Source organism: Oncorhynchus gorbuscha, linkage group LG12 (assembly GCF_021184085.1).
Source record: "Oncorhynchus gorbuscha isolate QuinsamMale2020 ecotype Even-year linkage group LG12, OgorEven_v1.0, whole genome shotgun sequence".
Classification (NCBI taxonomy): Eukaryota; Metazoa; Chordata; class Actinopteri; order Salmoniformes; family Salmonidae; genus Oncorhynchus; species Oncorhynchus gorbuscha.
Genome location: NC_060184.1, coordinates 63,303,670 through 63,316,216, shown reverse-complemented (window position 1 = coordinate 63,316,216; position 12,547 = coordinate 63,303,670). Strand labels below are relative to the sequence as shown.

The following is a 12,547-nucleotide window of genomic DNA, read 5'->3' as shown; positions in this document are numbered from 1 at the left end:
TGATAATGGGCCTCTGTACACCTATGTGGATATTCCATAAAGAATCTGCCGTTTCCAGTTACAATAGTCATTTACAACATTGACAATGTCTACACTGTATTTCTGATCAATTTGATGTTATTTTAATGGACAAAGCACTTCAGAATTACAGATGCGAGTGCTCCAGGGTGATAGTAATTTAGGCAGGATACCTTGGAGCTCTTGGGAACAGACAATGGTGGTCACCTTGAAACGTTGGGATTACAGACTGGGACAAGGAGAGATTGAAAATGTCCCTGAAGACACTTGTCAGCTGGCCTGTGCATGCTTTGAGAAAGCACCCTGGTATTCTGTCCTTGTGAAATAGCTGCTTTCACCCAAGGCACAGTGTTATATTCCTCAAAGCGAGCATAAAAGGTATTTAGCTCGTTTGGGAGTTCTGCATCGCTGGGGAACGTCATGTCTGGGCCTTTCTCACCTCTGGGCTTCCCTTTGCAATCCGTTATCATCTGCAAGGCCTGCCACATACGACAGGTGTCGGAGTCGGTGTAATAGGATTCCACCTTCCTCCTATATTGTCCTTTTGCATGTTTGATGTCTCGTCAGAGCTCGTAGCGGGCTTTCTTGTATGCTTCCAAGTCCGTGTCCCATTCCTTGCAAGTGGTAGCTCTAGCCTTTAGCCCAGCGAGGATATTGCCCGTAATCCATGTTTTTTTTGTTTGTATACATTCTTATAGTCACTGTATGGACGACATCGTCTATGCACATATTATTATTATTATACATTTTTTTAGGGGGTAGATCAGCTTTAATATTGCATATAGATTTTGGCTTCCATCAATGTAATGTATATATATATTTTTAACATTTTTAAATGTATTTTTCCTTATTTTACCCTAACTCTACCATCCCTCCCCTAATTGGAGTAAACTAATGGACAACAATATTTAGGCTTCTACTTCCAGTTTATACTATATACAAGTCTATACACTTATTGATGAAGCCTATGATTGATGTGGTAAATACCTCAATGTTATTGGATGAATCCCGGAACATTTCCCAGTCTCTACTAGCAAAACAGTCTTGTAGCCTTGTGTCTGTTCGTCTGACCACTTCTGTATTGAGTGCATCACTGGTACTTCCTGTTTGAGCTTTCATTTGTAAACAGGAAGCAGGAGAATGGAGTCATGGTCAGATTTGTCGAAGGGAGGACGAGGGAGGGCCTTGTGTGCATTTATGTGGGTAGAATAAAAGTGGTCTATAGTTTAAGCGCCCCTAGTGCAGGAGACGTGTTGGTAGAAGTGAGGTAGGACAGTTTTAAGTTTTAAAGTCTACGCCCACCAGAAACGCTGCCTTTTGGTGAGCGGTTTCTTGTTTGTTTATGCCCCCCCCATACACACACACACACACACACACACACACACACACACACACACACACACACACACACACACACACACACACACACACACACACACACACACACACACACACACACACACACACACACACACACACACACACACACACACACACACACACACACACACAGCGAGACCTTTGTAAAAGATCACACCCCAACAGATGGATGCATCACAATTAACATGCAAAGATGATTCCCAACACACAGAGGAAATGAACCACAAGATATGGATCAAGATGTTATTGATGAACAAGAGCTGGGTGAAAAGGTTAGCAGTCAAGTTCCGCCAGAGAGCTTACAAAGAGCACAGAACACCAACAATGTGGATAGAAGCTGCCAATAGGGAGAGGGCTGACATTTAATGTATACACTGTGATGGATATACATTTTGTGTGGTGAGTGTGTGTGTATACGTTTTACAGTGTGTGTTTGTGAGTGTGTGTGTATGAAGGTATAGATGCAGGCAAGAGCTATATATTACCAGGGACAGGGGGGAAGAGCTGGAAACTAGCTAAGCAGCACAAAAGCATGTCCGGACAAGATGCTGACAGATACAGATTTTCAAGACTAGGAACTTGTAAGGACGACGGAGGCTTAGAAGGTGAGAAATAAGCCCACACAGGCTTAACAATGGCTGTACATTGCTGTTCTTTGTCATTGGGCTCTGCCCAGGGTTACACAGAGGGACAAAAGTGCATCAAGAGGACAGGTTTGGCGGCTGCCTGGGTTCGAACTCGGGTCACCAGCAAGGCTCCCAATGGAGTAGCCTGCTAAACTAAAGGAGCTGAAAGGAACCATTCATACAGCCTTATTAGCAGGGTCATGATGGTATAAATAGCATGTGCACCAACCCACTAGAACCACTAGACTCGACTCCTCCCAGTAGCAGTCAGTCTGTGGGAACACAGGCTGTATTGATTGACCAGCAGCTCGGAGGATACGGAGGTAGACCTAAGGATCATAGTATGGATCTATTTGGACAGCTACAAGAACAGATGGAAGCATGAGAGATAAGGAGAGAGTTGGGGAGAAGGTTGAGAGGGACAGAATTCTGGTAATAAAGTAGGAAGGAATGAATTACCAGCACAATGTCTGTGATTGACCCTGAGGACCAAGAACATAAAGAGGAAGGGGTTGTATGGATCACAGGTCGCTGGTGACACCTTAACTGGGGAAGATGGGCTCATAGTAATGGCTGGAATGGAATGATATCAAACACACGATAGCATTCCATTCACTCCATTCTAGCCATTATTATGAGCCGTCCCCCGCTCACTAGCCTCTTGTGGTATGAATCTAATAGGAGAAACAGAGAGTGTATTGAGGACACTGAGAAAACAGAGAAGCACTGAAGATCATGAAAGAGCTGACAGGGACCGAGTTCAGGAAATACAATCAGATGCATTGGATTATCTAAGGACTTTGTCATTATTGAGGATAGAGCGGTAATTGGCAGTGGATCATGACATGGGATCAGTAGAACAGAATATATTACTGAGGAAGTGTGAACCAGAATCAGGTATGGATTGAGAGGTCGACAGGAATACAAAGGGAATTCTACTGAATGCTTGTGTATGGAAAATACATGGTAATCCTGGGCTTCTGGTATGGATCAGGCGGGATGGAATTATATTAGTAGAGTTTGAAGAAACCTCTGTGGGATATGCATCTATTGAGAGGGACATGGATACAGGGAGGCAATACACAGTGGATTGGACCGGATTGACGTGGGATTTCATGTGGATCATGTGACCATGTGGAGAGGGAGAGAGTTATGAGAGGTGGAGACAGTGAAGTCCAGAGAGGTGGGAGAGAGACACACAGGATGATTGAACGATACATACAGTTGAAGTCGGAAGTTTAAAACTAATTTTTCAACCGCTCCACAAATCTCTTGTTAACAAACTATAGTTTTAGAAAGTCGGTTAGGACATCTACTTTGTGCATGACACAAGTAATTTTTCCAACAATTGTTTACAGACAGATTTTTTCACTTATAATTCACTGTATCACGATTCCAATGGGTCAGAAGTTTACATACACTAAGTTGACTGTGCCTTTAAACGGCTTGGAAAATTCCAGGAAATTGTCATGGCTTTAGAAGCTTCTGATAGGCTAATTAACATCATTTGAGTCAAATGGAGGTGTCACGGTTCATGAATCCACTGCCTCCCTCTCTCTTTCTCTCTCTCTCTCTCTCTCTCTCTCTCTCTCTCTCTCTCTCTCTCTCTCTCTCTCTCTCTCTCTCTCTCTCTCTCTCTCTCTCTCTCTCCCGTGTTTGTGTGGGCGTGGTTCCCAATCTCGGCCTGATTGTCTGCGCCAGCTGGAACCACTTATCTTCCCTTTATATGTTCCGTAACCAGTGTTTCTTGTTGTCAGATCGTTGTTACTTCCCTGAGGTTGTGTTGTTACTTCCCTGAGGTTGTGTCGTGTGTCAGTGCTCATCTCTCGCCGCCCTTGTGTGGATTATCTGCTGTGCTCCTTCCTTCCCATCCGGACACACTCCCCTGGATTTCTCAGCACGCTATCACCAGAGGATGAGCCCTAGTCCCTGGGTTGGATTGCGTCTGAGTACAGTCTGTCTGTCCTGTTGCTGATATAAATTGTATTCATTAAACCATTGTTGCTTGCATCTTGCATCCGCCTCTGTATTGTCACAGAACGATCTGACCAGACCATGGATGCAGCGAGTTCAACGAGTCTGATCGAATTAATTTCCCGCAGTATCACGAGAATGGATCTACAAGAGGAGAACGTTTTAGCACAGGTCGGGCAGTACAAGCCATTGCGACGCAGGTATCCCAGCTGACCCAACAATTACAACATCTGAGGGGTTCCGCTGCGCCACCTACACCGGCAGTTCAACCCGCCCCGCCAGAGCCGGATTCCCAGCTAGAGCCACGGCTACCGACACCAGAGGGTTATTCAGGTGATCCTGACTATTGCAGAGCTTTTCTTACGAGATGTTCCATGCATTTCTCGTTGCAGCCACGGACCTTCAACCGTGAACAGTCTAAGGTAGCATTCGTACTCACACTGCTATCAGGTAAAGCGGCTCTTTGGGGAACGGCGGTGTGGGCGAACCAGGACCCATGCTGCACCTCTTTCCAGACACTCTCCGAGGAGATGAGAAGGGTTTTCGATCGGGCCGTGGCGGGTAGAGAGGCGGCCAGACTACTCGCTGACCTTCGCCAAGGAGACCGTTCCGTATCGGAATACTCCATCCAATTCCGCACTCTGGCCACAGAGTGTCAGTGGAACGAGGAGGCGCAGTGGGACATGTTCCTGCATGGGCTGGAGGACCGGATCCAGAAGGAGATTTATGTTCTGGACCTTCCCAGGAGTTTAAATGGACTAGTGGAAGTAGCCTTGAGGGTCGACGCTCGTCTGAGTCGTATTGGCCGCCGAGCATGCCCTAACAGACCGTATAACGACACGGAGGGCTGGCATGCCAGCGGCGGGAACACGGCCAGTTCAGCCACCGCTCACGAACCCATGCAGCTGGGGAGAGCTCGCCTCTCTCGGGAAGAGAGGGAGAGGCGGAGATCCCAAGGACTCTGTCTCTACTGTGGTAGAGCGGGCCATTTTATCCACTCCTGCCCGGTAAAAGATCAGGCCCGGTAGTAAGCATGAGGCTACTATCGGGTGGTGTCACCACAGAGAAGACCTCATCATCTACTCTCCTCCCGGTAAGACTAAGATGGGCCACCCACACGCACGACACCCAAGCCTTACTGGACTCAGGAGCAGAGGGTAATTTCATGGACACCAAGCTCGCTCACAAACTCCAGATTCCTATCAACTCACTCACGCACAAGATATCCGTCAACGCTCTCAATGGTCAAGAACTCCCCAACATTTCTCACACCACTGAACCTATCACACTCATCACTTCTGGCAATCACACTGAGACACTATCATTTCTACTCATGGACTCACCCCTTGCACCATTAGTTCTCGGCCACCCTTGGCTCACCCAACACAACCCCAGAGTTGACTGGGTTCATAAATCTATATCCATGTGGAGTAGCAAGTGTCTTGAGTCATGTTTAGTGTCTGCTTGTTCGTCTGTGTCTGATTCTGTGTTTCTAGAGGAGGCAGTGGATTTGTCTGACGTGCCCGTTGAATACCTTGACCTGAAGGAGGTGTTCAGTAAGTCCCGTGCTGCTTCTCTTCCTCCGCATCGTCCCTATGACTGTGCAATAGAATTATTGCCAGGTGAGTCTCCGCCTAAAGGCAAGTTATATTCACTCTCTGTTCCGGAGAGGGAGGCTATGGAGAGATACATCTCTGATTCTCTGGCATCTGGATTCATTCGTCCTTCCTCTTCTCCAGCGGGGGCGGGGTTCTTCTTTGTGGGGAAGAAGGACGGATCTCTGCGTCCTTGCGTTGATTACCGTGGGTTGAATAACATCACAGTGAAGAACACCTATCCCTTACCGTTGATGTCCTCAGCCTTTGAAAGGTTACAGGGAGCATCCGTGTTCACTAAGTTGGATTTACGTAATGCATATCATTTGGTTCGCATAGGGGGGGGGGCGAATGGAAGACCGCGTTTAACACCCCCAGAGGGCACTTCGAATATTTGGTCATGCCTTTTGGGCTATCCAACACCCCAGCGGTTTTCCAGGCACTCGTCAATGACGTACTGAGAGATATGATTGATCAGTTCATATATGTTTACCTGGATGACATACTGATTTTTTTCTTCTTCTCTCCAGGAACACGTTCAGCACGTCAGACGAGTGCTTCAGAGGTTGTTGGAGAATGGACTTTTTGTCAAGGCGGAGAAATGCATTTTTCATGCACAATCCGTTCCATTCCTAGGTTACATCGTCTCGACTGAAGGTATTCGCATGGATCCTGACAAGGTTAAGGCTGTGGTGGATTGGCCTAGCCCAGATTCCCGTAAGGCCCTACAGAGGTTTCTGGGATTCGCCAATTTCTACCGGCGTTTCGTTCGCAACTTTAGTCAGTCGCTCCTCTTACCGCCTTAACCTCCCCCAGAGTGACGTTCAGGTGGTCCGATACAGCCGAGGCTGCATTCGCCAAACTCAAGAGCCGCTTTGTTTGGGCTCCCATCCTCATAGCTCCCGATCCCTCGCGTCAGTTCGTGGTGGAGGTGGACGCTTCAGAGGTGGGGGTAGGTGCGGTACTTTCCCAACATTCCTCTTCTGACGACAAGATGCACCCTTGCGCGTTCCTTTCCCATCGGTTATCACCTGCGGAACGCAACTACGACTTTGGCAACAGAGAGTTGTTGGCAGTGATGTTAGCAGTGGAGGAGTGGCGCCATTGGTTAGAGGGGTCGGGGGTACCTTTTATAGTTTGGACCGATCACAAGAATTTGGAATATATCAGAACCGCTAAGTGACTCAACTCCAGGCAGGCGCGGTGGGCACTCTTTTTCGGACGTTTTGACTTCTCTCTCTCGTATCGCCCGGGTTCCAAGAATGTCAAACCCGATTCCCTTTCTCGCATTTTTGACCATTCCGAACGCCCATCCACTCCTGAGTGAATCCTACCTGGGACCCTAGTGGTCTCCACACTCACATGGGAGGTTGAATCGAGGGTCAAAACGGCCTTAGAAGGGGTAACGCCTCCGCCCGGTTGCCCGCCTAATCGGTTGTTTGTGCCGGAGGGGTGTCGGTCTGATGTTATTCGGTGGGGGCATTGCTCCAACATAGCGTGTCATCCAGGAGTCAGCCGCACTAGCTTTTTGGTTAAGCAACGCTTTTGGTGGCCACTGATGGCTCGTGACATTCACAGTTTCGTCTTGGCTTGCTCGGTTTGTGCCACTGGGAAGACTTCTAATCGACCCCCAGATGGGTTACTCCAACTGCTGTCGGTCCCTTCGAGACCCTGGTCCCACATCGCGCTAGATTTTATTACCGACCTTCCACCCTCCCAGGGCAAGACAGTTGTTTTGACCGTGGTGGACCGGTTATCGAAGGCGGCTCATTTTATTCCCTTGCCTAAATTACCATCTGCCAAGGAGACAGCGGTAACTGTCGTGGATCACCTCTTTCGCTTACATGGCCTGCCGATGGACGTAGTTTCTGACAGGGGGCCCCAATTTGTTTTGGCAAGAGTTTTGTAGGTTACTGGGAGCGAGGGTCAGCCTGTCTTCAAGGTTTCATCCCCAGAGCAATGGTCAAACGGAGAGGGCCAACCAAGATTTGGAGAGAGTGTTGCGATGTTTGGTTTCTAAGAATCCCTCTTCCTGGAGTCAACAACTCTCTATGGTTGAGTACGCTCACAATTCGTTGCCAGTGGCAGCCTCGGGTCTCTCTCCGTTTGAGTGTAGTTTAGGTTACCAGCCACCTATCTTTCCCAGTACGGAGTCCGAGGTCACTGTTCCCTCCGCTCACGCTTTCATCCAGAGGTGCCGTCACGCATGGAGCAGAGCCCGTGAGACTCTTCTCCGGGTGGGGGCGCGCACCAAGGCTAAGGCCGATCGCCACCGGTCGAAGCCTCCGGTATACGTCGTTGGCCAAAGAGTGTGGCTTTCTACTAAGAACATTCCACTCCGATCCGTTTCGAACAAGCTTGCCCCCAAATTTATCGGCCCGTTCAGAGTCACCAGGATCATTAGTCCGGTGGCGGTCCGGCTCAAGCTTCCTTCGGCATATAGGAGAATTCATCCTACCTTTCATGTGTCTAAAATAAAACCTGTGTTTCAGGCACGCATTAACCCGCCGGTCCCGGTTCCCCCGCCGCCACGACTTGTTGATGGGGAACCCACCTTTTCTGTCAATTGTATTTTGGACTCTAGAAGGAGGGGACAGGGATTCCAGTACCTGGTGGACTGGGAGGGTTACGGCCCGGAGGAGAGAAGTTGGGTACCTGCTAGGGACATTCTGGATCACTCCCTTATCGATGATTTCAATCGACAGGTAAATTCGCCTGGGAACGCCAAGAGGCGTTCCTAGGGGGGGGGGGGGAGGGGGTATTGTCACGGTTCATGAATCCACTGCCTCCCTCTCTCTTTCTCTCTCTCTCTCTCTCTCCTTCTCTCTCTCCCGTGTTTGTGTGGGCGTGGTTCCCAATCTCGGCCTGATGGTCTGCGCCAGCTGGAACCACTTATCTTCCCTTTATATGTTCCGTAACCAGTGTTTCTTGTTGTCAGATCGTTGTTACTTCCCGGAGGTTGTGTCGTGTGTCAGTGCTCATCTCTCGCCGCCCTTGTGTGGATTATCTGCTGTGCTCCTTCCTTCCCATCCGGACACACTCCCCTGGATTTCTCAGCACGCTATCACCAGAGGATGAGCCCTAGTCCCTGGGTTGGATTCCATCTGAGTACAGTCTGTCTGTCCTGTTGCTGATATAAATTGTATTCATTAAACCATCGTTGCTTGCATCTTGCATCCGCCTCTGTATTGTCACAGGAGGTGTACCTGTGGATGTATTTCAAGGCCTACCTTCAAACTCAGTGCCTCTTTACTTGACATCATGGAAAATCAAAAGAAATCAGCCAAGACCTCAGAAAAAGAATTGTAGACCTCCACAAGTCTGGTTCATACTTGGTAGCAATTTCCAAATGCCTGAAGGTACCACGTTCATCTGTACAAACAATAGTACGCAAGTATAAACACCATGGGACCACGCAGCCATCATACCGCTCAGGAAGGAGACGCGTTCTGTCTCCTATAGATGAATGTACTTTGGTGCAAAAAGTGCAAATCAATCCCAGAACAACAGCAAAGTAAAACAAGTCCTATATCGACATAACCTGAAAGGCCGCTCAGCAAGGAAGAAGCCACTGCTCCAAAACCGCCAGAAAAAAAGCCAGACTACGGTTTGCAACTGCACATGGAGGAATGTCCTCTGGTCTGATAAAACAAAAATAGAACTGTTTGGCCATAATGACCATCGTTATGTTTGGAGGAAAAAGGGGGAGGATTGCAAGTCGAAGAACACCATCCCAACCGTCAAGCACGGGGGTGGCAGCATCATGTTGTGCTTTGCTGCAGGAGGGACTGGTGCACTTCACAAAATAGATGGCATCATGAGGGAGGACAATTATGTGGATATATTGAAGCAAAATCTCAAGACATCAGTCAGAAAGTTAAAGCTTGGTAGCAAATGGGTCTTAAAAATGGACAATGACCTCAAGCATACTTCCAAAGTTGTGGCAAAATGGCTTAAGGACAACAAAGTCAAGGTATTGGAGTGACCATCACAAAGCTCTGACCTCAATTTTATAGAAAATTTGTGCAAAAGCGTGTGCGAGCAAGGAGGCCTTACAAACCTGACTCAGTTACACCGGCTCTGTCTGAAGGAAAGGGCCAAAATTCCGCCAACTTATTGTGGGAAGCTTGTGGAATGCTACCCGAAACATTTGACCCAAGTTAAACAATTTAAAGGCAATGCTACCAAATACTAATTGATTGTATGTAAATTTCTGCCCCACTGGGAATGTGATGAAATAAATAAAAGCTGAAATAAATCATTCTCTCTACTATTATTCTGACATTTCACATTACATTTCACTCTACTATTATTCTGACATTCCACAAAATAAAGTGGTGATCCTAACTGACCAAAGACAGGGAATATTTACAAGGATTAAATTGTGAAAAACTGAGATTAAATATATTTGACCAAGGTGTATGTAAACTTGCGACTTCAACTGTATATTCTGAATGCAGTTGAATGATGAGGACCAAAGGATTGAGTATGCCAGCAGTTTGTAGTTATGCATGGAATCAAGAGTGGATCATTCTGGACCGAGCCTGGGTTTGACCTCTGACCTTTACAGTGATTCTCATCCCAGGGGTAGACACAGTTCTGAATGCCGTTACACACCAGGGTGTTGTTGATGCACATGTTACTGTGACAGAAGAAGGCATCCGCCTCACATGGAGCTGCAATGACAGGAGACAGAACAACAATTAACACACATATCCCAACCTATGTATAATTGCATGCTGGGTAATAATAGGCCTGTCACTCTCTCCCTTCCCCTCCCACTTATCTCTTGTTCATCATTCTGTCTCTCTGCCTGTTCTGGGTGTCAGAATATGCAAAGTGTGTGTAAGGAGTGTTCAGTCATGAGTGTTCTGTTTAAGGTTCATAGTTGGTTGGTAGTTGGTGTACAAGCCTGTTTAGATGGAGTTAAACAGAGGTTGGGAATGCAGCTCTAAGTAAGTATCAGCTGGGTAAAGAGTGGTGTATTTGGTGTACCTGTGGTTATAGGAATCAATTGATTACATTGCTCAACAACTGTGGGACAGAGGCTCTCCATTTTGTGATCATTATGTATTAGATGGTTTCCATCTGCAGTATCTGCTTTGTTAAAATAGTCAAGGATGAATGTTATTTTTATATGAAAGGAGTGTACTGTATAGCACAACAAACAGCCATTTATGATCATACACAAAATCAATGGCATCAGAAATAGAGCAAAAATAATCCACAACATCAACCAATATCAGAGCCCCCCTCCCACATTCTGAAATGTGTGTGTTGCGCTTTTTCTCAGAGTTGTAAAAGCAAGCAGAGCAGAAAATGGCAACTCTTTAGTTGACTGATAGCTAGTTAGCTAGCTAGTAGCTACCACAGCCAGTTCAGCTAGCTGGACTCTAGCTAGCTATCTGTCAGGTAGCAGTATCTAACAGCTGCTGTGTGTATGGAAATGTTTTGTAGCCTTTGTTTTGTCCCGTTTCAACAGAAGTACATTTGATAATGTACCATTAGCTAGAGCTAGCCAAAAGTTGACTAACAATAGCGAGCTAGCTAGCTCACTAACTTGAGCTATTATTTTTTCCTCAATTACACTAGACCTGAATTAAATGATGGAACCAGCGGTCAAATAATTGAAGACTGATGTTTTTTCTGTGCAATGTGAATTTTATCAGTCAGTGTAGCAATGTAATCCTATTGATCTGTCAGTTTCCCTAGCTAATTCCCTACTTTTTCACACTGACTCTGTATAAACAGCTCTACTGTTTATACAGCTTCACTTTCATGGTGCACAGTCAGTACACAACACTGTGCTCATCATGTCTTAGCAGGATCAGATGGTGACAGATTTCCCTGCAGGGTCAGACAACCAGGGAAGACCAGTCTACGGCACTCAGGTGAATTTTGCAGTATATTAACAATATCAGTCAATGATACAAAGTTCCATCTTGAGTTGATGGGAAGGCTCTAGTCTGGGATCTGGGAATAATGGTCATTTCAATTATTGAACCATTGGTTCTATTCTTGGATAATATAATTTATAAATGTACACCAAGGTAATTCTTTGTAATGCTTTATCCGAGCAGGGTCAGATGATGACAGTGGTCTCATCAGGATCAGGCAGCCAGGGAAGACCAGTCTGTGACAGCACAGAGGTGGACTTTTGCAGATACAAACAACACTTTGTTCTCTCTGTGCAGCAAACACTGGATAAGGAAGAAGCTTCAAAGATTGAAACTACTTTAAGGCAGTCTGACAAACATCTAAAGTTGATTTCCAAACTGTATCAAGGGTTGATAGAGGCTTTTCCCAATGACACAAAACATGTCAAACGAAAACGCGAGGAAGACCTGGGAGGCGCTATTGACGATGATGAATGGATATAGATATTTTAGAATGTCCAGTCATGTTCATATAATCTGACATAAATGACTGCAGTTTAAGACCATCCATAGAACATTCTATATGCCAGTGAAACTGATTATCATGCATCCAGAAATTAAATTCTTCTGCTGGAGGTGTAAAACACCAAAGGGGACATATTTACATATGTTATGGTCTTGTGAATGCTGTCTGAAATCTGGAAGAGTATTTTATTTTATCTCAGCATGTCTACAGATTCTTCCTTCTCCCTAATTTTGTTTGTTTGGAAATGTTGATACTGGAGACTGTTCTCAGAATAATCTGTGTAACCTAGCATTTATAGCTGGCTAAGAAATGCAGGTTGGTTATCCTCCCACAATGGATGGCAGAAATGTCAAGTTATGTATCACTAGACTTGATTTATTACAAGATTAAGGGTATACTGTGCAACTTTCATAAGATCTGGATGCCTTATATGGAATACTGTACGAACAAAGGAGTCTGTATTGAAAACTTCGGGGGGGATACCTATTTAGGCAATCCCTAGCTGCTGGGCTGCTCAGTCCTGGCCCTGGGGGTCTGCTGTACTGTTGATTG

At 46.3% G+C, this 12,547-nt stretch overlaps 1 protein-coding gene across 5 annotated transcripts in view; it reads right to left on the bottom strand.

Annotated features, from left to right (window-relative positions):
* Positions 1-12,547, bottom strand: part of neto1l (neuropilin (NRP) and tolloid (TLL)-like 1, like) — a 203,474-nt gene that overhangs the window by 16,516 nt on the left and 174,411 nt on the right. For all 5 annotated transcript variants that reach the window (XR_006830765.1, XM_046292563.1, XM_046292566.1 and 2 more), the window contains exon 8: positions 10,156-10,269. Coding sequence is in view for 4 of the 5 variants with exons in the window: in XM_046292563.1 (XP_046148519.1) it covers positions 10,156-10,269 (114 nt within the window). In the remaining variant the exon portion in view is untranslated. The remainder of the gene's footprint in view (positions 1-10,155; positions 10,270-12,547) is intronic.